The sequence below is a fragment of the Photinus pyralis genome, unplaced genomic scaffold, assembly GCF_008802855.1.
Source record: "Photinus pyralis isolate 1611_PpyrPB1 unplaced genomic scaffold, Ppyr1.3 Ppyr1.4_LG9, whole genome shotgun sequence".
NCBI lineage: Eukaryota > Metazoa > Arthropoda > Insecta > Coleoptera > Lampyridae > Photinus > Photinus pyralis.
In genome coordinates, this window is record NW_022170878.1 from 19,295,800 (window position 1) to 19,323,113 (window position 27,314).

The following is a 27,314-nucleotide window of genomic DNA, read 5'->3' on the forward strand; positions in this document are numbered from 1 at the left end:
GAGATATTATCCATGGATTATCTAAATAAAGGCAGGGCCCACTGGACCATTTTCAAAATTATACTTTTATTTAGCTAACTACCGAAAACTGATTTTCACTTTTTTTCATTCTTGTTTCAAGATCTACCTGTGGTGCACTGAAAGAAAATGCAGAGGACTCCCGAAAAAACAACACCCGGTACACCATTGATATGACCAAAGATCAAAGACTTTCGGCGTAATTTGTATTTCATATTTAAGCAAAATATCTGAAAGAATGCGAAAAAACTTGAAAATCTTTGAAATTGTAACACCCTGTAGATTGGCAACGAAGCGTTTTTTTTATGTAAACTTATGTTTGTGCGAGCTTTTAGTATAGTGTAGTATAAGCCAAAGAACTACCCCCTTTCCGTATTTACATATTATGTGGAAGCTCCCTGTATGTAAATGCGACCATGTTCTTACGGAGCATGAAGAACGGACGTTCTGCTACCCTTACATGTAAAAAAAATCGTGGTCGAGGCTTGGTTTGCATCGGGTCCGCTTCGGTTTTTTGACTCGGGGACTGAATGTTTTCAAGACGAATAATCGAGATATACGGAAGATAACACGGCCGCTTAATCGTGTTTGACATTTTTATTGCGAAAGTTGAAGTTAATTGTCGAATTACAAGGGCATACTGTGTCGCCAATTCGACGAAATTATTGTCGGGTGTGATTTGAAATTTATTACGAGTAAAACGAATTTACGTGGGCGAGCATTTTGGATTTGTTTGCTTTATTTAATTAGCGTGATCGCGCTTAAATCCATTTTTACTACGAAAGCGTTGTGGTCAAAGGTACAAAGCGTTTCATTGCGTTTACACTTGGAATTGTTAAATACGATAAAAAAAAACACGTTTATTAACCAAATTAGTGTACCTGTCTTGGTTATACGGGGGGCGATAATAAGATTCTGGATTAAACGGCATCCGGTAAAAAGTTTAAAGACGATTAATTAGTGCTTCCGCTGGCTGATAAAACCCCAATTATGCAAGGGGATAATTGACGTTTCCATACTGCGGAACATAGTAAATCATTACAGTGAGTAAGCAAAATTTCAAAACTACCAAATATGAAGCCCAGTTTGATCCTGATTCAAATAGTCAACCATCTTCGAAAATGCATTTTCAACGAGTAGTCAAATTTAGATATCGGGGCGATATGAGAGGTCCAATTGACTGCTATCGGCTGTAATTTTGAGAAAACTTCGACTCATTGATAAATGCAAGTTATTTGAAATTTTTACATTGTATAAAAAAACACGAGTCGATCGTTTTGGGGATTTTGGGGTAGCAATTTATGTTCAAAGTCATTTTAACATTCCTGAAGAGGTCGACCCACGGAAGTTTATTACGTGAATAGTGATCAGGATAGAAACATCGAATCTGCTCTGTTTCAAAAATGTGTGCAAGCGATTGGGTGTTGTGAAGACTAGGACGACACCCTTACATCAACAATCTGATGCAGTATGAGGTCTTATGGACTAATAATGCCTCATCGCAATGATACCAAACTGACAACAGCATAATCCTCTTGTGCTGGCGCCATTGTCGCGTTGTTAATAAGTTTTTTTTGTATGGTCATAAACACCATACTGCATCTTTAGGCAAATTCTGAATCTGGTGCCTCAACACAAGTATACAGAACAATTTGGGTGCCATTTTTTGAGAGATTACTTGCACAGAATTTGGATCGCGCGTGGAGACATTTTCTGATATTTCTTTAACTTTAACTGATTAAGCACGGTAATTGTCGGCGTCATTTATTTATAAGCAAACTATTTTTGTTCAACGTAACGCGTACTTCTACCGTTTGGGGAAACGTGGAGACTGTCAGTCATCGGGTACGGTATAATTTAATATATACAAAGGTAAAATAAATATTTTCATATGTCGAAGATTAAACTAAGCTTTATATATACGACATAATAATAATAATATTTGTGTAAAATTCAAGCAATGGAAAATGATCGATTGAACGATTTGCCTTTGGCGACCTTTCGATCCGTCTGCATCCTTTCAGCTTTACCTCTTGAATGTTTTGCGCTATCGGCCTTGATGGGTAACAACTTTTCTGTTGACGTAGATACCTCCACGAGGTCCTGCGACGTGCCCTGCTTATTTTTCTGAAAATGATTATTAACTTCCTGAACGTATGATGAAGTTATACGAACTGTTAGTCTTTTGGAGTTTTGATTTTTTGAATTGTTTAAGATCCATAGCACGTACACAATAATAATAACAGCGGGAAGAAAGATGGCGGCATACTCTGGGGCGCCCCGGATCAGGGTCTCGTAGACGCCCACTATCGAGAGAAATATTGCAGTTCCGGCCGCCACGTATCTTCCTGTACGTTTTCTTTCCTCCTGAAAATATACGTATTAGCTTAATAAGGCTTGAGTTATGAATGACTATCGGGATAAAAAGTCTGGCCTGGTATGGAAGACCTCGCAAAACCGTGCTTGGATGCAATTTCATGTTATTTGTTCCAGGAGTTTCCCTAGAAGGCACAAGTTTAAAATAGGTGGTAGAAAGAAACAAGAAACATTTTCCGGAAAAATCTCTGTTTCGCTTGCGATCCACCTCCTCAAATTGCATTCAAAGTTTCTTTCTTAGTTTTTCGATTTTTCTAATTTTGCGAACCATTTATTCATGTCTACATGGCGAAAGATTTTAAGGGTGTCAGAAGAATGAACGGAAATTTTATTAATTCATCCCTTAACAATGTTTACTAAAAGTGTAACAAAATGGTGCTTTTGTCGCCGTTTTATGGAGAGTTATCTCAAATAGGTGATTAATGCATGGTTTGAACTTACCCTTAAATTAGTTTGACTGGTGGTTGTTGATAATGAAGGTGGTGTGTGACGATCGGATCGATTTTGCGCTTCTAACACGGGCATGATATCCGCCAGTGAGTTGATAACTAAATTAAACTTTTAAGACCGCCGAAACACTACGATAATAAACCATCTTGAAATAGTCACCAATTCCAACGAGATCTCCAGATGAAATCTGTTTATTCACGCAAAATCGCATTACCTACCGCAATAACTGCCCTCATTTTACTGAGTTTATACATGTACCTACTAACAAATTGCGACCTATTAATAGTATTGTTTAACTGCATCACGTAGAGATTACTTCCATTGAAAGTTTTTGAAACATAACCGTAATTTCCTTTTTAGGACGGTGCATTGGCGCCAAAGAATTAGATTCTAAAAAAAGTCAGAATTCGAATTTTGCGAAAAATCACAGAATTTTATAGGAAAGAAATCTTCAAAATTCTGACAAAAAACCCACAATTCTGAGAAAAAAGCATGGAAGTCGATTTCTCTCAATACAGATTTTAACAAATAAAAAAAATCGGATTGCGCACGCGCAAAACAATTTTTTATGGTTCTTGATTATTTTGGGCGTGGTGTTTTGAAGGTGTATTTACAGGTAGTAACCATTTTATTCTTTCTTGTACTAACTATTAGTTATTGAATTCTTGCCACAATTTGATTCAATTGCATTTGATTTGATTATCTGATTTTTATCATAGAATTTGAGATGTTTTATTTATGTGTATTTTCTCTTGCATTTTGTTGCTGTAGGTGATTTATTTCATGTATTTGTGTAGCCTATGCCGGGGTTTTTGTCCCGTAGAAGGTTTCTCTGGTATGGTCTTTTTGTGTGCGTAATATATTTATTTGTTATTGTCATTTCTTACGCACAAAAGTTCTGCCTTTTATTTAATTCCCTTCCCGATTATGTCTCACGTCCCAATACATACAAGAACCGATTACACAACGTAGGAGTTCATTCGTGCTACCCATATATCGAGCCGACTGCCATCCAAATTCAAAAGTGCCGCGAAACATCCACCGTTACGACTGGAAAAGTAGCTAGCTCTGCTTGTAGTTTTTTCCCAGAGTTGCCAACGGTAAGTATAGGGTAAGTCAACGTTTTGAGTATCGGCTGAATAGACCGCTAGGATTACAGGGCCTTCAATATTTCTTGGCCTACATTGCCAATTCACGAACTCCGAACTACAATTTTGATAAAGAATCCACCTGCAAAATTTCATCGCAATCCGCGGTCCATCCGTTCTCTTTTAAATCGATGGACATAAAGCCATCGAGCGAGCGAGCGCACCCTCGAGTTAAAACTGGACGCTTAAAATTCTAAAAAAATTTCAGAATTTTCGTTGAAGAAACAAATTAGTTGTTTAATTATACATTATTGCATGATGTGGAAGAAACCGACGAATTAATTAAAATACGTATATTACTTTACAGCACTCAACTACAGTGAAATCAATACTTGCAAGTAGTGCAAAATTGTACATCAGGATTACGACAACGAAAGAACTAGGCTAAAAAGGGTTTCAGAAAATTTTAATGGGTTTAAATCGTCTTGGGAGGCCTTAAGTTGTTTCAGTAACTATCAGAACTTGAAGATCCTTAAACCCTGAATGTTCGCACGTGTTTTTAGAGAGTTTAAAAGGCCTTCGAAGGTTTTGGAATTATTTTTGTAACCACCGAAGGCTCTCGTCATGGCGAAGATGAGGGACAATTAATATTTTTTGGTTTCAGCGCAGTTAATTGTTTATAGGACGTTTTAGTTCCCCATAGGTCATAGCAAGTAAAAGCGAGGAGAAAACAAGTTCCGAAGCAAGTTGTTTTGCTCGTTATCAGTACAAAAATCTGTATCCGAAAACTTGCAATTAACATAAAGTTAATTAATATAATGAGTTCATGAGCGCCCTTGCAGCCTTTTGAGTATGTATGCACTAATTAAATGAGTTACAGTAAAAGAGCGCCGATTTTGGTGTCAAATTGTTCGCGCTTAATTAACGAAGCGATTGCCATATGTTCGGGAATTTTAACACGAACAGGAGCCGAGTAATTAATTAAAAATCGAATTGATTTGATCCGATTTCGTATTGAATATACGCGACGAGGTCAATTTTCCCTGTTCCATTTCCACAAAATTCGGATTTCTTTATAAGGTAAACGCTTGATTTTGTGGGGATCATTTGCCATTTTTGAGTGCTTTAAGTAAGTTATACCTCCTGCCTGTTTTACTGACCGTAAGCAAGTGAATCTTTATGTCTTTTAATTGCCGTAAGTTACGTCTTTTACCGATTATATTTGCAACCGTACCGTATCGATCCTTTTGCCGTGTTGCTTTAGCATTTTGTAACGAGTAGTTTTATTTCGCGCCAAATTTCATTAAAAAATTCGAAATTTCTTGTCATGATAGTGCAGGTCACCCTGTATATTTCATTATTTGTTCCGGTTAGAAATTTTGTGTTTGGGCATTTCGGTTCGCTCAAGACTATGGTCCGATAGATTTAATTTCGCTCAGATTTAATTTCGTCGTGGGAAGAGTGCAAAGTTGATTGACGTCATCATGAGTAATGCGAGTTTTTGTCGTTCGTTTATCACCCAAGGCGCCGTCTAGACCGAGAATAGGAGCGGATATAGCACCGAGCCATCAAGAGATAAGGGGGTTTCAATTCGTCAGCAGAAAACCGTGAGATCAGCTTATTCAGCAGTTCCTGGAGGTTGACGACGAAGTTAGAGTGGGTTAAGTCTTCTTTATCTAAACCAATGGGAGAATTTCTAGCGGGAGCCATTTTTGTTTTATGGTAATTTGGGTGTGGTTTTCTCATTTCAATTCTGAAGAAGGGGATCGTTTTTGAAAAGACTCACGGTCTGTACGTCGAGGGGTCAACACGTACCTTGAGCGATCGTTTTGAGGAGACTCGCGGTTAGTGCGTCAAGCGGTCAACACGTACCTTGAGCGATCGTTTTGGTACACTTAGCGGTTTGAGCCACCGGTTTTTTTCGGTTGCTCGCAGTTGCGTGCTTTTTGCACCCGTTTCGAAGTGTTATTTTCTTTTCGCGTTGATTTTTTTTGCGACTAAGACCCAGGTTCCGATCAGGTGATATTTTGGCGAACCCTTGAGCTTCACCCCAGTTTACTTTGGATGCAGTGAATCGCGTTAGGATACGTTGTGATTTCTCGAGGATATATAATTCAAAGTGCTGCCCTAGTCCTCAAGGCGCCGATATTAGGGATCCGCCCCAGGTGGAATTTCCTACTAGTGCCGTACGGTCATTTGTCGAAGGAGCGCTGCGTTTTTGGAGAGATATTTGCCCCAAGAAGAGCTGGTGAAATAATACGTCGAACCACCCAAGAACAAATCGCGATTTACCGTCGGATAGTGATCATAAAAATTTGTGTTCTGCCGTGCCGCTAACTCAAAAATTTGTCTCCCGCAGGCGATCAAAGTTAATAAACTCTAAGAGCCGGTGGAAGGAAATAGTAGGGGTCACTGTTTAAATTAAATACACCACTGTGTAGAAACTTTGGCAACTAGCCGTCTCCCACTCGCCACGCGAAGGATTTCCTGGACTAAGCTTCAGTTCAAACACTAAACTTTGCTTTCGTTCCGAGGAAGGATAGGCACCGTGGATTTTGTTTCCGTGTGTTAATTTCAAGCCACCCCCTAGGAAGTCACAGAGACCTAAGTGTCAGGTTTCATCACATCCACCCTGTACCAGAGGAAAGAGCAGTTCACAAGATCGGCTGTACAAATGTTGTAAAGGTTAGTCTAATTAAATTTGTAACGTTCTGTAAAATCCCACTTTTTGGTAATTAAGCTATAGTAAAAAAATTTTGATTTGATTGTTTATTAAAGTCCAATGAACGATTACCAAAGAGTAGGATAAATTTTTGTGTTTATTTAAATAAGTCCCAGCCCACGCTGGAGAAAAAACCGATGACCTGTTATTGAAATTTTCAAACTGTAGAGGATGGCCACCCCTTGAGTAAATTAGTCTCACCTGGTAGGATTTTTTATTTAGTTTAGTTGTCATTGTTAAGCTATTGTTTTTACAAGGAGGAGAGAAGAACTGCTAGATCCCTGTAATTTGTTTGTATCTCTAATATCATTTAAATATATTATCTATTTGGTTCAATGTGCCTATGTCTTTAACGAAGAACGAGGGGAAGGAAAGAGAGGAGTAGGAGTTGAGGCAGGAGACTGGTAGGCGGCAGGTTAAGGTTTGTTACGCAGTTTCAAAAGAGTTAAAAGCCCACCGATTTGAGTTAGCCGGAGCATTTATTTTTATCGATTGAGCAGCCTGAGAAGAAGATGGTTTGCCTTGCCGGGCGGAACCGATGGTAATTTTCAAGTCCAGAAGGAACCCCCGTAGCAATTTTTACCGTCATTAGTTTACATTTTCAACTTGTTTTCTACCGCTGCATTTAATTTCTCAAGGAAACTGGCCGGTTGGGCTGTAACCTTGTTTTAGGGTTACCGAAGTAACCGCCGCCATTTGTTGGACCGGACCGCAGAATTCCTGTAGTTTAACATCTCTGACCGAACCGTCTTTCCTCAGATACCACCGATCTCGTCCAGGCGCGAGATTTTCGTCAGGTGGCGCTTGAGTCCGTCCGTTCGTGCGTTCCTGCCGTAAACTGACACTAACATGGTAGGTAGCATATTCTTCGTTGAATTGCAGAAAGCACAACCAAGTCGATTATAATAGCATCTTCTAAACGTTGAGAGGTTCCACCCTGTATATACAACTTACGGCGATGCACACATTCTTGAGAGTTGGCAACCGCGCAATTTTTACGAGGGGCTTTATTCATTGACGAGGGGAAAGCGATTTGCGCCATCTGGAGAGCACGAAAATTTGTTACGTTGAGCATCTTGTCTTGAATGGTGGTCGTGAACGCATCGCTCCATAAATGTTTATTGTTATTTTGTGTTATTTAATGCAGGTAGTAATTTTTGCATTTCTTTATATCGTATTTGTGTTTTGTATGCCGCATTTTATATTTTTTGTGTGTTTCAATCTTTGTTTTTGAAATTTACTTGGTTTAACCGCAATGCAGAATGACATGTTTAATACCCTTATCCTTTTTGTTTGTAATAGTTTACGTTTTTGGTGTAATGCGTGCTTAATTTATGTTTATGTGTTGATTACTTGGTCTTGTCCCTGAAGTAACATTCATATAAGTTTTGATCATTTTATTTTAATGTGTTGAAATTACCGATTCGTTTGATGTATGCACTGAGTTGTTGTTTGTTACTAACATTTTTCTCCGTGAATGAAGCAGTCACGGGGGTGGTAAAAACTGTAGTAAAAATTGAGCTACGAAACCTAATTCCGTTATTGTCTTTGACTTTCAACTGTAGGCTCGAAACCCCGAACCAGGGGCGACGCTACCTATCTTGCGGGGGTGAGATTATGCTAATCAAAACTCTTCGGTTTAGAATCTGTGCGACAAATGAGTTACGATTCGTAATTTCCACATGTTTCGTCTTTAGTTGAATTTGCCTACAAGGCCATGTAATTTTCCATCTTGTTTTTAACAAAAGACTTTATTACACCAGAGATGAGTGTACTCCTAAGTCTTAACCCTTTCTCAGAACTCAGGTATCTGCTTTTACCTGACCCTTTGTTCCCAAAATTTGTTTTTAAGCTTGAGTGTAACCAACATTGTGTATATGCATTTACTATCTTTGTTACCTAATACTTAAACTTTTACAAATTTTACAAACTATTTTGTTAACTAACTTTTGGACTGTATTAATCAAACCGCGAGGTTATTTACGTCGTACTTTTTTACCCTTAGCAGTTACTTTTGCGCGAGTACGACACCTTTTGGTTTTGCTTATATTAATGTACATCAACTAAATTTCCGGGTTTTCACAATTTTAATAATTATGAATATTAGAAATCAATTTCGAAAAAAAATTCAAAGGGCTGTAACCTTTGAACTAGTAGCCCAATCTTGGAACTGTTTGAAATTATGGATTCTACAGGCCACATTTTATAAGAAAATTTATTTTCCGGGTCGATCTGAGACAATTTTTTTTTCGGAGCTCAAAAAAAGGCAGTGTATAACGTTCCTTTTTTGCCAAAAATCGACTACACCAAAATTTCTCGGGAAAACACTTTTTCTTATTAATTTGGGTGCGTAGAATCCAAATCATTTCGTACTTTTTAGTTATAGACTAGAAACCAATTTTGAAAAAAAATTCAAAGGGCTGTAACTTTTGAACTAGTAGCCCAATCTTAGAACTGTTCGAAATTATGGATTCTACAGGTCACATTCTATAAGAAATTTTTTTTTCGAGTCGATCTGAGACAATTTTTTTTTCGTGGCTCAAAAAAAGGCAGTGTATAAACTTTCCTTTTTTTACCAAAAATCGACTACAACAAAATTTCTCGGGAAAACACTTTTTCTTATTAATTTGGGTGCGTAGAATCCAAATCAATTCGTACTTTTTCGATCAGACTTCTCAATCAAAAGTTATAGACTAGAAACTAGTGATTTTAAATTACACGTTTTTTAAAGTGCGTAATATTACTTGTAAAATTACCAATTGTTTATGTTTTTTATGTATTTTATGTAATTAATGTAACTTACCATTTAAAAAAAAAACCGTAATTGTACAGTAAAATTACAAGTAATTTATGTTTTTTTATGTAATTTACAAATATTTTTGTAAAATTACCTGTCATTTATGTTTTTTTTTCAATATTGTATAAACCTTTTTGAATTTTGTGAGTGTTTGAAAATAAAAACACTTGTTACAATCCACATCACTATGAATATGATCATTATTAAACAAACTTTTCACAATTTCATTTATTTATTTTACGTTCCTTCCCTACTGTGCTTCAGGTCATAGCGTTGTTTACAACCAATGTAAGGGGGGCCTGCCTTAGATGTTTGATCACGTGCTACTTCTCAAATTTAAGCGGGATCTTGTTTGGTTTTGGAGGGATTAGTCATTCTGGTGGCCATTTTTAAACGTTGCCGGGTTGACTTTATTTCCGCGTTTTTGTAGTGTGAAGTTAACGCAGAACCTGGGAGTTAAGAACATTACAACGTGTTGCACGTTGTACTTGATAGTGTCCCTTTAAAATGAATAAATCAGTATTCATATCCTTATAAAGTATTTTCTCTTAATGTATGTACTTTTGTTGCACTTGCCAGAAACTTTGAAAAGAACTGTTTGTTAAAAAACATGGATCGCGTTACAGACAACAAAATAAAAATTCATATAAAAAACGATTACTGCATAAACCACCTTCTAAACATTGGCAGTTATTTTGGATCACCCGGTACAACATTTATGCACTTTAATCACAAGTTTCTAAGGTTGGTATAAGATTCAAACACTGCGTTTTGGTTAATTTATTGAATTCCGTTGGTACCTCTGACATCAATAGCGGGTTATGTTGGTATCAGAGACACTCTCTCCATGTCTCTGGTTGGTATACAGAAATGTACACAAGCTTTCTTCAAATAAAATTATTAGATATTTAAGTTAAAAGAAATAACAAACAAGATGCCCCCTCGCTTAAAACACATCGAGGTTGAAAACTTCAAATCGTATCGAGGCCGACGCGTTATCGGACCCCTTCAACCTTTCAACGCCGTCATCGGCCCCAATGGCTCAGGTAAGTGTCCTTTGCTATCCGCCTGTTACGCAAATCTCCCAAATTGTAGGCAAATCAAATTTTATGGACGCCATCAGTTTCGTTATGGGGGAACGCACACAGAGCCTCCGCGTGAGACGACTGGGCGACTTAATTCACGGGGCGGCGATTAACCGGCCGGTTTCACGAAGGTTAGTCAACCGTCACGCTAGTTAAGAGCGGTTTAAATCTTTGTCCGTAGCGCGTCGGTTACTGCAGTTTTCATTTTGGACGAGGACGAAGGTAAAGAGATCAGTTTTCAGCGTTCGGTCCAAGGATCTTCCTCCGAGTATCGTATTAACAACAACGTCGTCTCGAACCAAGAGTACCTCGGCGAGCTTGAAAAGTTACGCATAAACGTTAAGGCGAAAAACTTCCTGGTGTTTCAAGGCGCTGTCGAGTCGGTCGCGATGAAAAATCCCAAGGAAATGACCGCACTGTTCGAGGAGATCAGCGGGTAGGCTTCGTTGCACGATGTCTCTGTACCCGCATTGTCTTTTTAGTTCGGGGGCGTTGCGCGAGGAGTATGAACGGCTCAAGGTGCAGATGCAAAAGGCGCAGGAGGATATTAACTTCGCCTATCAGAAGAAGAAAGGTATTAATGCCGAGCGTAAAGAGGCACGGTTGGAGAAGGAGGAGGCTGATAAGTACGCACGATTGAAGGAGGATCTCGTAAGTGTCCCGAAATTTGTTCAGTCGATACGGAGACTTGTTTTAGAACGACAAGCTCGTCGAGCATCAGCTGTTTCGGTTGTTTCACAACGAGCGCGAGATGAAAAATCTAGAGGGCGATCTCAAATCGAAACACAGGGAGGTGGACAAGATCGAACGAAAGAAGGAGAAAGCCGAGGAGGTGCTCAAGGAGAAGAAAAAGGAACAGGGGAAGCACAGCCGCGAGCTGGCCAAGATAGAGCAGGACATTCGCGAAGTGGTAAGTTGTTAATTTGCACGCCGGCGAGCGGTTAAGCATCGAGTTTTAGGAAGTGGAGATATCAAAGAAGCGGCCGCAGTTTATTAAGGCGAAGGAGCGGGTATCTCACATGCAGAAGAAGCTCGATGGGGCCGTTAAGACGCTCGAGCAGGCACGTAAGGCGAACGAGGCTCATAATAACGACATAAGCAAACTCGAGGAGGAGTTGGCGGAGGTTGAACGTTCGAAGGACGAATACGAGGTGACCATCGCCGGCGAGTCGCAGAGTCAGGGACGTGACGTTCACCTCGAGGACGAGCAGGTGCGCGAGTATCATCACTTAAAGGAGGAGGCGGCGAAAAGGTCTGCGAGGTATATGCAGGATTTGGATTCGGTGAACAGAGAGCAAAAATCCGATCAGGATCGGTTGGATAACGTTTATCGCTTGCGAACCGAGTCGGAAAATAAGCACCAACAGAAGGGGCATGAAAAGGAGGAAATGGAGAAGCGCATTGAGAAATTAGCGGAGCATATTCGGTAGGTAGAACACGCGAGTAGCTCTAGGGCCTTTATTGATTATCATTATTATTATACCCCCCATGGGACCCTCGTGTGCAGTAATGGTTTCTACATTAATCGTGCGGTTCCCACCAACCTACCCTTAATTTGCTTTTAATTACGATGTTAAAAACATAAAACTCCGTCCCGACCTGTTTATTTTCTATCGATACAAGTATTTTCAATTTTTTTTCTATGAATTGTTCCATTTTGAGTACCTATGTATTGATAAAGTGGTAATCTTCATGTACTCAAGTAAAATTTATTTAATTTATTTTATTTGATTTTTTTTTAAATTTTTATTTATAAATAAATTTTACTTGTTCTTTACCACTTTATCAAGTATTTTCAAATTTAAATTATTCTATTACCGAAATTTTTAACCACTGATTGTAAGCTACAACCGATCCTTTTATTTTTCACATGAAGATGACTGAAACGTCGAAACTGGTCGTGTTTTTATAAGATTATATATAACTATTAATAAATTTCATGGGGAAGGTATAATCCGTTTATTTAAAAAGATGTTATCTACTACACCGTACTGTACCATGATGCTTTCTGTCAAAGTTCTCTTATTATCAACGTTAAAAGTTTATCCGGGTTGCACAATGGATTCGAATAAACACACAATTGACTAAAAAAAATTAAAACAAAATCCCTGAAAGAAAGAAAAGATTACAAAGCTCGTTTTGGACATTACCCCGCACGCAGGCGGTTGACATAAAGTAAGAAACCTTAAAATTACTTGCAGTTTTTGTTAATAATCTAAATAATCTAGTCGTACAAGGTCTGCGATACAAGGCGTTCCTTCAACCGTCGCGAAACTAGCAGCATCGTATTTTTGTTGTCTCCAGTATTTAAGGAAACACTACTTCCACCATAAAATAATCTCCTTTAACAATTTTCAAATGAATAGCCGATCACGACGGATTTGCGTGTAATGGAAAAAAAAAATTGGAATACTTTACAACTTGTTTACTTACATTCTTTTACCCATTTTCTGTCGTTTTGTAAAATTAGCACAAGTGAACAAGCGTTGCTGGAACAGCAGCGCCTGCGGGAAGATCTGCAATCCGACGTCGGTTCCTCAAAGTATCGCGTGCAGGAGGTACAGAAGCAACTCGACGACGTACTCGAGCAGTTGGGGGACGCCCGTACGGATAAGCACGAGGACGCGCGCCGTAAAAAGAAGCAGGAGATCGTCGAGCGTTTCAAGAGTAATTATCCCGGAGTGGTAAGTAGACTGTGGCGCCACCTTGCGTCGGTTCTCATTCAATCTTCAGTACGACAGAATGATAAACATGTGCCAACCGTCTCACAAACGTTACAATGTGGCGATTACCAAAGTGTTGGGTAAGTACATGGAGGCGATCGTCGTCGATACCGAACATACTGGGCGTCAGTGCATCAAGTATTTAAAAGAGCAAATGCTCGAGCCCGAAACGTTTCTACCGTTAGATTATTTACAAGCTAAACCGTTAAAAGATCGATTGCGGAATATAACAGAGCCAAAAGGCGTCAAGCTTTTATATGATGTACTTTACTTTGAGCCCCAAGCGATATCTCGAGCGGTTATGTTCGCGACCAATAACGCTTTGGTATGCGAAACTCCCGAAGACGCCATGAAAGTTGCATACGAGCTCGGCGGTCGCTACGATGTAAGTTGTTAATAAAAGCAAGGGGGTGTTCTCAACCAGTTTTTTAGGCCGTCGCGTTAGATGGGACGTTTTATCAGAAATCGGGTATTATTTCTGGCGGTAGTTTAGATCTGGCAAGGAAGGCTAAACGTTGGGACGAGAAGCACATGTCACAACTGAAAGCTCAAAAGGTACGCCGATTTTGACGCGCGTGTATTTTACAACTTGTCGTAGGAGAAACTCACCGAGGAGTTACGTGAGGCGATGAAGAAGTCGCGGAAGGAGTCCGAGTTAAATACGGTCGACTCGCAAATACGCGGGCTGGAGACGAGATTACGTTACGCTAAGACGGACATGGAAAGCACTGTAAGTTTTGTCTTTTTGGTGTTTTTGTAGCGGTAATTAATGCCAGTTTGTTGCAGACAAAGCAAATTAAGGTCGTCGATGCCGAGTTGAGTCGCCTTTCAAAAGAGATGAATGAATTTGGTGTAAGTATTTGGTTGTCCACACAAAAGTACGAAATATCACGCAGTTTTAATTCAAAATAAATGACCGAAAATGACTTCCAATAGTCAGAATAACTAAATTGCCTCGGCTTGCCTAAATTAACAAGAGACTCAAAATTTACTGGCTTCACACCTCACAACATTTTTTTAAAGCTTCAAATCCCTATTGCTGTCCAAACGGGGAATCTTCCTTGAATAAGCATAAATTAAATTAAAGCAATTGTTTCTCATATCCAATGCGGGACATTCACGTTCGCACAGTCTGCAGGTTGGTTTATCTCTATAGATGCCAATATTTTCGAATGAATGTTCTAAACCCTCCCCAACTCCAATCAACAGGCTGACGATTTGTTTTCTAGACTGATTAAGTTTCACGTAGTCCCCTTCCTTAAGGGTGTAATCCAGTAGTACAACATTTATGCGAAAATAGTGCGATTTATATTTCGTCTCAATTCTGTAAAACATGAGACGAAAGACGGAGCTAATTTTTTTCGTGTAAATTATACATTTAAAAAGTATGCTACAGACCAAAATTTTAATATTTAAGAAAAAACAATTTTTTAGAGCACTGCCAATAAAAAGTGAATTTTTATAGGCAAAATGGCGTCAACACAAATTATTTTAAAAATCTCCCTGTAGCATACTCAGAAAAAACATTAGCAAACCATAGTGCCATCGACCAACCTTTCACATAAATTACAAAAAATTTTAGACGAAATATTCATTCGAAATTTTTTACGAAAACTTGTAGCGTTTAGTGGAGTCATTCACCATTTATAAATGTACAGTAGGCAACACATCATACGGCAGGCCTGACTTCATTAGCGGCATTGTTGCGTTTATCGGGACTAATTTACCCTCGAATTTACCAAAAGAAACCGGATTCATTAGAACGTATTATAATTCCATAATATACTGGGTAATAGAATTCACACGGAAAATGTAATTTATTTTTGGGTGAATTAAAAGTTTGCGTCTTTTCTGACGTTTTTCGTAACACCCCTAAAATTTTAGTGTGATAAAATTTTGAGATTATTCCCATGTAGCATCCTTCGGAAAGAAATATAATTTGCGTAAAAAGCGTTAGTTCTCATTTATTTTGTGTTGTTCCCGAATTAGACGATTTTTTGTAACACATCTAGAATATTAGTAAAAAAATGTACATTTTTTAAAGATATCTAATTTATAGGTACTTATTTGCTTACATGCGTTATTTTCCAGATAGGGTTAAAAAAACTTGTTTACTTTATACAATGGTTCGGCAGGTAAATTCTTCAATCTTTGTTTATTCATTACCATTTCATATTATGCAACCCATCATACGTCAAATAGAATTAAAATTTAAGTGGAATACACCCTTAACAAGTTAAAGCGTCGTCACACGATAAACTGCACACATGTCTAACGGCGAAAGACATGCTTATCTACACTTCATTGACTGCGATAACGCAACGTCTTATCGCAACGACCGGAGGTAACAACAGATAAACTTTTACATTTACATTACACGCAAACCTATCTGAATGAATAAAATAAACAAATTAAAAGACGGTTGTTTAAACTAAATTACGCATCATTAAATAAATAATTGTTGTGTTGAAAAGAGTCTTATTATACTTTGGAGGTCGCTCAGAGTCTAGAGGCTCAGTTAGTGCGTACTATTGCAATAATAATGTCTTTTGTTTAGCCGAACATTACCGAAATAGAACGAAGCATGCAGACTCGCGAACAGCAAATCGAGGAGATCAAGCTGAAGATGAACAGCGTCGAGGACGTCGTGTTTTCGCAGTTCTGCCAAGAGATCGGCGTCCGCAATATTCGCCAGTACGAGGACCGAGAGCTTCGCGCGCAGGAGGAGCGGAAGCAGAAGCGTCTCGAGTTTCAGAAGCAGATCAATCGCATCTCGAGCAATTTGGAGTTCGAGCGCAGCCGCGACACGCAGAGCAACGTGAGCCGATGGGAGAGGACCGTCAATGACGAGGAGGAGAAGCTCGAGTCGTGCAAGAAGCAGGAGGTGAAGCAGCGCGAGGAGATCGACAAGGATTTGCGTCAGGTGGAGCAGCTGAAGGCGGAACGGCTGACGAAGAAGAAGGAGTGCGACGCCATGGAGGACGAGGTCGGAAAGACGCGTCGCGAGGTGGGGGCGATCGCCAAAGATATACAGGGCGCACAAAAGCAGGTCGTCTCACTCGAAGGAAAGATTGAGAGCAAGAAAAACGAGAGGCACAATATTTTAATGCAGTGCAAGATGGATGATGTTGCAATTCCCATGATTGCGGGCAATATGGAGGATATCGTTCAGCAAGATCCTTCGCAATCCTCCTCCTCCACCGAGACTAACAGCACCAGTCAACAATTCGAAAGGGAAGCAAGGTGAGTGCCAGCGCGCTCGATTAGTTCTCAAAGTAACTCTTTCAGAATCCAAATCGATTATAATCTACTGTCTGACAACTTAAAAGACCTAGAAGAAAAAGACGAAATTAAGAAAATGGCGGACAAACTAAACAACTCGATTAAAAGCTTACAGGATACCTTAACGAAAATACAAGCTCCTAACATGAGGGTAACCCAACTGTCTATTCCTACACGCCCTTAACTGATAACTTGCAGGCCCTACAAAAACTGGAGCAAGCTCAAGGTAAGCTGCAGTCGACAAACGAAGAATTCGAGTCGCTACGTAAGCAGAACAAGAAAGCGAAGCAAGCGTTCGAGCGTATCAAGCAACAGCGATACGATCTGTTTACAAAGTGCTTCGATCACGTATCCAACGACATCGACGCCATCTACAAATCCTTGGCGCAAAACAACTCGGCGCAGGCGTTCTTGGGCGCCGAAAATCCGGAGGAGCCTTACCTGGACGGTATCAACTACAACTGCGTCGCGCCGGGCAAACGTTTTCAGCCGATGTCGAATCTGTCGGGCGGGGAAAAGACAGTGGCGGCGCTGGCGCTACTTTTCGCCATTCACAGCTACCAACCTGCGCCGTTTTTCGTACTGGACGAGGTCGACGCCGCCCTCGATAATACAAACATCGGTAAAGTCGCCAAGTATATCAGGGAGAAGACCGAATCCTTGCAGACTATAGTGATATCGCTTAAGGAGGAGTTTTACTCGCACGCCGATGCTTTGATCGGAATCTGCCCAACTGTAAGTTTAACGCCGTGCTACAATAAATCGACTATTTGTTTCAGCCAGCGGAATGTCTCGTTAGCCAGGTTCTAACTGTGGATTTAACTAAGTATCCCCACTAAGGCCAGCCGTATAGTATGACATCTATTAGATTTTAGGAAAACTATTTGTATTCTGTTAAGAGATTTTGTGTTCTTTTGTTCCTTCAATTAAATTTATACTTTCACTTTGTCACGACTGATTTCTCAAAAGGGAAACACGTCAGGTGGTTTTGGTGTTTTGTAGGGAGGAAACTCAAAGAAAACGTCATGATGTCCGAAAGGTTCATTTATTTTGAAAACCTGGAAATTTTGGTAATTTTTTTTTTTCAAAACCAAAATGTACAAACTGCCAAGAAAAAAGGGTACGAGTGTTTGCGCGCACGTGTTCTGTGTATTATGACGTCATCACTAAGTATGTTTACATGGCATCCTGCAATTGATGGAAAAGGATATAAACATGTAGGCAGTCATACAACGACTTTTATTGACCACTATTTGTAACAGGTGCCTATGTCGCGATGTTTTACTAACAAAGCGGACATTATTATTTCGACTTAGAGGGAAAAAATTATTTTAGTTGTTTTTGTCATAATAACAACGCCTTTAGTACTTAGCAGCAGAAGTCGAGAAGCGATTACGCACACAACCAGGCAATGTCAGGGAAACCTTCTTCGGGACAAAAACCCTGCCATAGCCATAGACACAAATTCACGAACTAAATTAACAAAGACAACAAAAGTAAAAGAAAATCCACAAAACATTTCAAATTGTGTAACAATAGGAATCGGGGCCACTAAGATTCCAGGAAGGTTATATTTTTTCCAAAAATATCGACGTTCATTGTTCCAGTTGGTTGTTGAACGTCACAAGGGCGATAAACTTTCGCCTGATTTGTTCGCTGATCTTCTATTAATTTTAAAACGCCGCTCACCGGCCATTTTGCTGACTTCAAATCTTGAGGTTGATATTTTGAATAAACCGGAAAACATGTCTGAATCATAAGTTATTTAGCGGGTGACTGTAAATAAAATGCTGTTTTATGGTAGTACAATATATTGTAGACTAGTGGTTTTTAACAATGAAAATTTTTATGGTTTCAGATAGTCACTTATATGGGTACAAAGTTACGAGTTGCGTTTAAGCATAACAGACAACGGTGTCGCACCAAGTGACGATTGTGGCGTACTCGACCGTGATTTTATTTTTATTTTATTTATTTTATTTATTTTATTTATTTTATTTATTTTATTTATTTTATTTATTTTATTTATTTTATTTATTTTATTTATTTTATTTATTTATTTATTTTATTTATTTTATTTATTTTATTTATTTTATTTATTTTATTTATTTTATTTATTTTATTTATTTTATTTATTTTATTTATTTTATTTATTTTATTTATTTTATTTATTTTATTTATTTTTTTTATTTTATTTATTTTATTTATTTTATTTATTTTATTTATTTTATTTATTTTATTTATTTTATTTATTTTATTTATTTTATTTATTTTATTTATTTTATTTATTTTATTTATTTTATTTATTTTATTTATTTTATTTATTTTATTTATTTTATTTATTTTATTTATTTTATTCATTTTATTTATAGTGCACAATGGTTGTGTTAGCGAGCGAGTGGAGCAAGTAATCCGATTGAATAAAAGTTAGTTGTGTTTTACATATGGCAATATACGACTGCCATTTCCAATGTCTTCGATGGTTGCATGGATGGCGAAATATGTGAATTTTTTTAGTATATGGTTGTACCACGACAGTTCAACTTCAGTTGACGTGACTGATCTAGGTAATTAAGAAACTTGATTAGATTTAATTAGAATTTTAACCAATAAAATTTCTTAATAAGTACGATACCCTCTGTATGCATCAATCGTGCCACGTTTTCGATTTCGACCGTTTTTCGCAGATGTCGAAGACTAGTAGATTTTCATAACGAAAATGTCGATTTGTCGGTGTACCTATATGTCTCTTTTTCATCTTGTGCAGGAGTTGGGTCTAGCAATGCGAGAAAGCTGTCTCCGTGGATACAGTCCGATTCTTCGCTGAATCTGAGGCCGCTCGTCTCGTGATTGGAGCTCTTATGCCCGTTTGCACCGACAAATTTAAACCGAGCTTAGCTTAAGCGTAGCTTAAAATCCATGGCACCCATTGTCTCAATAATCGTTGCCATGGATTTTAAGCTACGCTTAAGCTAAGCTCCGCTTAAATTTGTCGGTGCAAACGGCCATTAGCATCTTAGCAATTAAGGGGCTCTCTAAACTTTATCATGTTTTGCACTTGCATTTATGATGTCTCATTTGTTGTGTTTTTTTGTTTCCCTTGGTATGTGTGTTGTCTTTTCTTACGCACAAAATTCTCCGTTCTATTTAATTCTCGTCTATGTCTCACGTCCCAACACATAAAAAAATTGAATACACAACGTAGGAGTCTCATTCGTGCCTCTTCGTCTCAGCCGAACCGTACCGAGATTAGAAAGTGGCGCGAAAAGTACGACATTTTTGACAACGAATGTTAGATGTCGCTTATTCTTGTAATTGTTCCTCTATGTTGCGAACTATAAGTATAGGATAAGTCAACATTTTCGGTGTCGGCTTGGGGGACCGCTAGGATTATTACAACATTTTCAATGACTAGTTTGGTTTCGTTATTGTCATGTTTAGATTCCCGAGTATATAAAATTTCGTCGAGAGCAACTCAATTTTGATCGCCCGTTATCCAAATTTTAACGATTTCGCTGTTTAGGCCTCCTACTCCCGCGAATACATCCGGCCGTCGCAACCCCGGAACTGGTAACCCACTCGATCCACCCAACCCACTATTGGCCAAACTTTCGCAACAAAAGGATCACCAGGGAATAAATACGGAAACTCAAACGCCCAGAAGACCCTGGAGTTGGGTAAGTCATTCACTACCCTTCTACAAGCGACTGGGACTAGTCGTTTGACTCTAGTCCATCAATTCCCATCTTCACGGTCTTGCTCTACCTGCGGATCACCGTGCCAACACCTACCTACTTGTGTGTCTTGTAATCTCTTAGGTTTAGTTGCTCATATATACCTTCACTGTTAATTGTTCTACCCCACGGTAAGAGGGCGTCGAAAATATAAACTTAGTTTTCTTTCTTGGAAAGGCCGCGAAAATCGTCCGCAGCGCGAAAATAACTTGCTGTAGACTATGACTCGCTCTTGCCTTAATTTCTTTCCCCGGAATCCACCCAATGGACAGATTATGGTTTAAGGTTGCTCGGCGCGTTCTGCGAATATAACTAGCGCAGATTTGATACTACGTGCAATCGTCTAATCAATGCTGCCTTCCCACTATTTACACTCATATTTACGGGTTCCCCTTACAACGAGGAGTTTTTCAAATATTTACCCAAGTTTTTTATCATTCAACATTCGGGAACAACAGACGTCTTTAACTCGCTCTTATTTTAATTACAGTTACCTCATCCTGAATATACACACGTAAAGGAGTATTATTATCTTACTTTATTTACATCTGAATTAAAATTGCATTTCTAACCGCGTTTGTTAATTTCTAATTGTTCTAATTCCCTATTAGTTTTCATATTGTTACGTTCACTTTAGGCAAAAGTAACAACCTTGTAACCGGTAAGCTCAGGCAAAGTAGAGGCGGCCACCGCCAACCCGGCGAGGTCGACCCGGCGATGGACGACCGGGCGACAGCCTTCCCGGCGAAACCCAACTGGGCGACGGCCCAACCCGGCGATGGACAACTGGACGAAATAGGGAATATATTAAAATGCATCCAAAAAATATTAGGCGATTTTAATAAATGCACATTCACCGCAATTCTTTTATTAATGCATTTCCATCTAATTTATGTAATACGAGTATAATAAATTTGGAATGAAAACCTTCAGGACATACATACATACAAACAAAATGCTTGATCATGATACCAATGTTTGACAGTTGTTTCCATAGCATGCTAAAAAATTAAAAAAATTATTTTTCTTTAATTTTTTTGCAAAAAAATTCCGGCTAATGTAACAATGCAAATTATCATTGAATTCAGCAAAAAAATTCTATCGCATTCACCTAAAAAAACAAGATCACGCCATTTAAAAAAAAAATTGACTATGAGTACGCCCTTAAGATAAGAATTTAAAACGTTTTAATTATGGTTATTTTGTAGTATTTTAGTATTCATTAAACATAGTTTTTGATTCATTCAAATCGGACTAAAATTGTAGAAACTACAGCTTGCGGCGTTTTTTAAATTACACCCTGTAACGTTAATCTAGCTAGTACCTATTAGAGTAACATTACCTACCTTTGTATATAAGATCTGTGTATTTCAATTAATATTTTTTTAATTACTAAGATGATAATTGACTATTAATGCACATTAACCGTAATTCTTTTATTAACGCATTTCCATCTAATTGATATAATATGATAAATGATCAAGTTAGCATAAAGGTAGTTAACGTTAATCTAGGTACTTGGCTTTAATGAAAGAAAAGTACCTATTAGATTAACAATAGCCCCCTTTGTATATGATACCTGTGTATTTCAATGATTAATTGTTAATTACTAAGATAATAATTGAATATAAATTTACTACTCTCTTTGTTTAAGTACGGGTAGCTCCCCTCCAGATACCTGCAAATTTATCAACCTGTGGGCTCTGATTTAATTTTGAGTTATTACCGTTTTTCATTTTCTTAGAAATACATGTTCTAAAATGAACCAAAATAATGTCAAATCGCAAAGAGGTACTAACAAGTTTGTGCACGAAGGCTTTGTCTACGTAAAAGACAAAGATAGCATAGATGGGGCAACGATTTTTTGGAGATGTGATAGAAAGTATAGTGGTTGTCGTGGAAGAATCTGGACCAATAGTGTCGATGGAACATTCAACTGTTTGCGAAGAAATCACACGTGTTGTGCTACCGGTGATGCTGCGCGAATTGAAGTGCTTAAAGTTCAAACAAATGTGAAACACCGTGCAGCTTCTACAATGGAAACTCCATCCCAAATAAGAACAGAGGTACTCCAAAATGCTTCAGCTGCAACTCTAGGGCGAATTTCAAGTTCTATGGCGATGGCAAAAATGGTCAATCGAGTTCGTAGAAAGGAAAATGTTGCACCGGCCATTCCAGACACACGTCGCGGTATTGAGGTTCCCGAAAATTACAAACAGTACGAGGTATCCGAGGGAGTTTTCGAAAATTATTTGTTAATGGATTCCGGAAATGACGATGACAATCGTATTCTTGTTTTTGGAAGAGAGTACAACCAAACATGGGCACACGACATGCGTGACATCTTCATGGACGGTACATTTCTATTGGCACCACCATTATTCAAACAAATTTTTGTTGTTCTTGCCCGTCGCGGTGAGCGGTACGTGTTTCCGGTGCTCTTCTGTCTGCTGCCCAACAAAACAACACAAACATACCGAAAATTATTCTTTCTTATAAAACAACAGTGGCCTCGTTTCAACCCCGAGACGATAAACGTGGATTACGAAGTCGCAATTCATGATGCATTACGCACTGAATTTCCGGAAGCCGATGTACGAGGATGTTTTTTCCATCTCGTACAAAATCTGCGAAAACATCTTTCCAGCAGCAATCTATTAGGTAGATACCAAACCGATGCGGATTTCGCTTTGCAAGCGCGAATGATTACATCATTGGCTTTTGTACCTGAGGAAAATCTAATGCAAGCACTTATTGACTTAGAAAATTATGTCACAGATGATTTGGAACCAATAGTAGCCTGGTTCACAAACACTTACGTGGGCCGACTTCGAAATAACGGCACTAGGGCTCCTCCGAATTTTCCATATGCCACCTGGTCGGTGTTGCAAAGGACATTAGCAGGAAGCGACCGAACAAATAACTATGCCGAAGCGCTCCATCGGAAACTGCAACTAGGATTTGGCGTAGCACACCCAAGCATCTGGAAATTTTTGGATGGGCTCAAGAAAATCCAAAAATTATTTGATGCTACGTACGAGGATTTCGTAGCTGCACGTGAACCCCCTTTAAAACGACGCCGATACGACGAAGCAGACAGAAGAATTTTGACGAAAGTTCAAAATTTTGATGCAGGCAGTATAATTGAATATCTGCGAGGTTTGTCACACAACTACCGCATGGAGTAGGTAATCTATTGTTGTTATTTTTGAGTTGTACTGTATGTATTCAGTTTTCATTATTTGTACATTTGCCTTTAATAAAGATAGTTTATGTCGATCTGTTCATATTTTATCATTCTCACCGTGAAGGACCATGAACAGCGGTACTGCCTCTTTTTACTTATTAACGTATACAAAGAAAAATGTGATTGCTCATTTTGAAAACATTTAATTACGTTTACAAGAAAATTTTTATAAAATACCCTTTCTTCCTGGAATAGAATATAAGCCCTTAATAAAAAATTCGTAGATACAGTATTTTTCAATATACACAACGTTAAATATTGGGTAATAATGTAATATAAAATACTTGTATATTTTTCAAATTTCGTCCAGTTGTGCGTCGCCAAGTTGGGCCATCGCCCGGTTGGCTTTCGCCAGGAAGGCCATCGCCCGGTCGTCCGTCGCCGGGTCGGCCTCGCCGGGTTGGGATGTACCGAAGTAGAGGTGGGTTAAGGGTTAACATCGGGGTTCTTATTCACTAGCAAAAATATGCAAAAAGGGTAACGCAGTAATAGTAAACCGGATACGCACCAGTCAGTCTTGAATAAATGTCAAAATAGAAGAGTGAGAACTTAATTTAATGATTTTTAGTAAAAGGCGATCAACACGTCGTCAGAGAAAATATTAATATCAAAACAGGCTTCCGCAGTGAACAACGGAGCTATATAATAAAAATGTAATAATAAAATTCGAAGGTATCGAAAACCAGTGTGAATTCAAACGTTAAATCAAGGAATCGTCGAAAATACCTTTGAATTCTGGTCGTAGCGGCCGTTTGAATTCTAAAGGGCGTGTTCTGCAAAATCAACACAAACAAACAAATAACAGGGGTAGTGAATCGCGCAGCACATAAAAGATTAAGAAAAAGTAATGATAACGTCTGACACGGAGGCAATCGGATATTAAAACTGTAATTAATACTCGACAAGTTAAAAAAGAAATCGTAAACGATTTACAAAAAGCGCGTTTCCACATTAACAGTCAAATTCGATTTCAGTCATTTAACTAAAAAATTCGTCTACAAATAAGAAAGATGCGTATATTTTTTTTAAAATTCGCCTGTATAGTTGCTTGAAGTTTAAGGAATAATTCCTAAGTAGAAACCAATTTCGAAAAAAAATTCAAAGGGCGGTAACTATTAAACTAGTGGCCCAATCTTGGAACTGTTTGAAATTATGGATTCTACAGGCCACATTCTATAAGAAAATTTTTTTCCGGGTCGATCTGAGACAATTTTTTTCGGGGCTCAAAAAAAGGCAGTGTATAACCTTCCTTTTTTACCAAAAATCGACTGCACCAAAATTTCTCGGGAAACACTTTTTCTTATTAATTTTGGTGCGTAGAATCCAAAACAATTCGTACTTTTTCGATCAGACTTCTCAATCAAAAGTTATAGACTAGAAACTAATTTCGAAAAAAAATTCAAAGGGCTGTAACTTTTGAACTAGTAGCCCAATCTTGGAACTGTTTGAAATTATGGATTCTACAGGCCCCATTCTATAAGAAAATTTTTTTTCCGGGTCGATCTGAGACAATTTTTTTTTCGGGCCTCAAAAAAAGGCAGTGTATAACCTTCTTTTTTTACCAAAAATCGACTACACCAAAATTTCTCGGGAAAACACTTTTTCTTATTAATTTTGGTGCGTAGAATCCAAAACAATTCGTACTTTTTCGATCAGACTTCTCAAAGGTTATAGACTAGAAACCAATTTTGAAAAAAATTCAAAGAGCTGTAACTTTTGAACTAGTAGCCCAATCTTGGAACTGTTTGAAATTATGGATTCTACAGGCCACATTCTATAAGAAAATGTTTTTTCCGGGTCGATCTGAGACAATTTTTTTTCGGGGCTCAAAAAAAAGGCAGTGTATAACCTTCCTTTTTACCAAAAATCGACTACACCAAAATTTCTCGGGAAAATACTTTTTCTTATTAATTTGGATGCGTAGAATCCAAATCAATTTGTACTTTTTCGATCAGACTTCTCAATCAAAATTTATAGACTAGAAACCAATTTCGAAAAAAATTCAAAGGGCTGTAACTTTTGAACTAGTAGCCCAATATTGGAACGGATTGAAATTATGGATTTTGCAGGTCACATTCTATAAGAAAATTTTTTTCCGAGTCGATCTGAGACAATTTTTTCTTCGAGCCTCAAAAAAACGCAGTGTATAACCTTCCATTTTTACCACTTTTACACTTTTTCTTATTAATTTGGGTGCGTAGAATCCAAATGAATTTTTGAATTTTGTGAGTGTTTGAAAATAAAAACACTTGTTAAATTATAGTATTTTGGTGTACGAGTATTAAATAAAATACCCAAGCAGTAGGTATTTCGCCATCACGCGTCGTTTGGAGGAAGAAGCTCCAGATCGCGAATTAGAGGCTGTATCATCTTCATTAAATCAAACTAAATTCAACGGTTAATAATGAGCAAATAACGTAGGTAACAAAAAAATTTCAGATATCAGCTGCGACAAAGCTGGCCTCAAAACCAATCCTTAATAAGATGGCGGGTCCAATTAAGAATGCTATATCCTACCCTATACCCACGTACTGCGTAGGTAATGCCCAGGTAGATCCAACATAAAAGGTAATAAAAAAACAACTCAAGAAAATCTGTGTGAAAAGGTTAAACTTGAGCGAAGGTAAATGCCCTCAAAAATATCCGTAATGAGAAAAATTCTGCGTAATAATATAACATCCCTCGTATACAGATCCGTAAAAACGATTCAATGGAGCCACCACAGACCTCACAAGGAAGAGAGAAACCACTCCAAAGATAATATGGTAAAGCCAATACACTAATTCCATCAAAGGTCAGACACGAAGTCAGAAAAGTAATGGCCTACCAAGAAAAACATTTGCATGTAAACAAGAAATACAACTAAATCTAAAAATACCACGAGAGTCTGCATGACCTCGGACGACGAAACAAAGAACTAAGTATCTATTTTCAACTTATACATTTTTACTAAACTGTACAATTCTTGTCTTGTTACACCTTTAAGTAAGGTTTTACTAAGTGTCTACATGGACGGAGGCTTTCACGACCAGAGTGAGTAGGTGACACATAAGCCAATGGGATAACAGTTCTCAAAAGCGGAGAAAGTGACCGTCCCTCATCACGATTCAAATTGTTTGGGCGCTAACTAAACCTATCAGTTTCGCCGATCTAGATTGATCCACAAGAACATGGATGCGATACACGCCTTTGCAAGATAGGTGTTTTTTATCTTTGAGGTAGGGTAATATCTGCGATCTCCTATTAAACAAGTTTTAGCCTACACTTTCTCTCGAAGTGTTTCCGAAGAATCATCCCAATGGCAAGAAAGAAATATTCCTGGCGTTAAACAAGACTTGTGATTCGGTTGAACATTTAAAATACAGCTATGTGTGAAAGTTGTATGCATCGATAAGCTATTGTTATATACCAAAGTAGGTAACCTAAGTTTATTGTAAGAAGCACGCCCCTTGAAATGTCTCAGTTCAAAGGAGACCGCCATTACAAAGTTAATTAATTCAATGAATTCTAGAGTTACGAGCGTTTTTCCCCAAAATTAACCCTCAATATTCTTGACAATATGCTCGAACGTTGAATATTCATCTTATTAAAAATGGTAGAGTGACCGGAAAAAATGGCGAGCCATTATGCCTCATAATCATGAATAATAAAGAGCAAATTACGCCATTTCTCCGACGCAAGATATTAATAAATTCACATAAACGAATGGAGAGGAAAAAAACAGCATTAGGGTCGATTTAAATAATATGTAAATAGATCCATTATTTAGTTTGAACGGCCAGATCATCAATA

General features: G+C 38.2%; 3 protein-coding genes across 3 annotated transcripts; 2 read left to right on the plus strand and 1 right to left on the minus strand.

Annotated features, from left to right (window-relative positions):
- Nucleotides 1–1,946: 1,946 nt before the first annotated feature.
- LOC116181289 lies at nucleotides 1,947–3,118 on the minus strand. Its single transcript, XM_031501598.1, has 3 exons — nucleotides 2,836–3,118; nucleotides 2,194–2,385; nucleotides 1,947–2,145 (listed from the first exon to the last, which is right to left on the minus strand). Exons 1-3 carry the CDS (start codon nucleotides 2,917–2,919, stop codon nucleotides 1,972–1,974), a joined length of 450 nt encoding a protein of 149 aa, XP_031357458.1. The 5' UTR covers nucleotides 2,920–3,118; the 3' UTR covers nucleotides 1,947–1,971.
- A 7,154-nt stretch (nucleotides 3,119–10,272) lies between these two features.
- Nucleotides 10,273–17,492, plus strand: LOC116180460 (structural maintenance of chromosomes protein 1A). The gene is made up of 15 exons (XM_031500449.1): nucleotides 10,273–10,497; nucleotides 10,547–10,667; nucleotides 10,718–10,972; nucleotides 11,019–11,187; nucleotides 11,234–11,446; nucleotides 11,496–11,962; nucleotides 13,007–13,220; nucleotides 13,270–13,644; nucleotides 13,692–13,814; nucleotides 13,858–13,989; nucleotides 14,046–14,111; nucleotides 15,817–16,502; nucleotides 16,548–16,692; nucleotides 16,740–17,276; nucleotides 17,321–17,492. The coding sequence occupies exons 1-15, from the start codon at nucleotides 10,386–10,388 to the stop codon at nucleotides 17,378–17,380; spliced, it is 3,675 nt and encodes a 1,224-aa protein (XP_031356309.1). The 5' UTR covers nucleotides 10,273–10,385; the 3' UTR covers nucleotides 17,381–17,492.
- Nucleotides 17,493–22,404: 4,912 nt separating this feature from the next.
- LOC116180052 lies at nucleotides 22,405–23,463 on the plus strand. The gene has a single exon (XM_031499880.1). It carries the CDS (start codon nucleotides 22,405–22,407, stop codon nucleotides 23,461–23,463), a length of 1,059 nt encoding a protein of 352 aa, XP_031355740.1.
- The last annotated feature ends 3,851 nt before the right edge of the window (nucleotides 23,464–27,314 follow it).

Bases quoted from the DNA above. Each gene is read 5' to 3' on its own strand.
- LOC116181289 (XM_031501598.1), bottom strand. From the start codon at position 2,919: ATGCCCGTGTTAGAAGCGCAAAATCGATCCGATCGTCACACACCACCT. The intron at 2,386-2,835 runs GTAAGTTCAAAC...GTATATTTTCAG, and splicing joins CCAGTCAAACTAATTTAAGG to GAGGAAAGAAAACGTACAGG. The intron at 2,146-2,193 runs GTTCGTATAACT...AATCATTTTCAG, and splicing joins AAAACTCCAAAAGACTAACA to AAAAATAAGCAGGGCACGTC.
- LOC116180460 (XM_031500449.1), top strand. From the start codon at position 10,386: ATGCCCCCTCGCTTAAAACACATCGAGGTTGAAAACTTCAAATCGTAT. The intron at 13,221-13,269 runs GTAAGTAGACTG...TTCAATCTTCAG, and splicing joins AGAGTAATTATCCCGGAGTG to TACGACAGAATGATAAACAT. The intron at 17,277-17,320 runs GTAAGTTTAACG...TATTTGTTTCAG, and splicing joins TGATCGGAATCTGCCCAACT to CCAGCGGAATGTCTCGTTAG.
- LOC116180052 (XM_031499880.1), top strand. From the start codon at position 22,405: ATGGTCAATCGAGTTCGTAGAAAGGAAAATGTTGCACCGGCCATTCCA.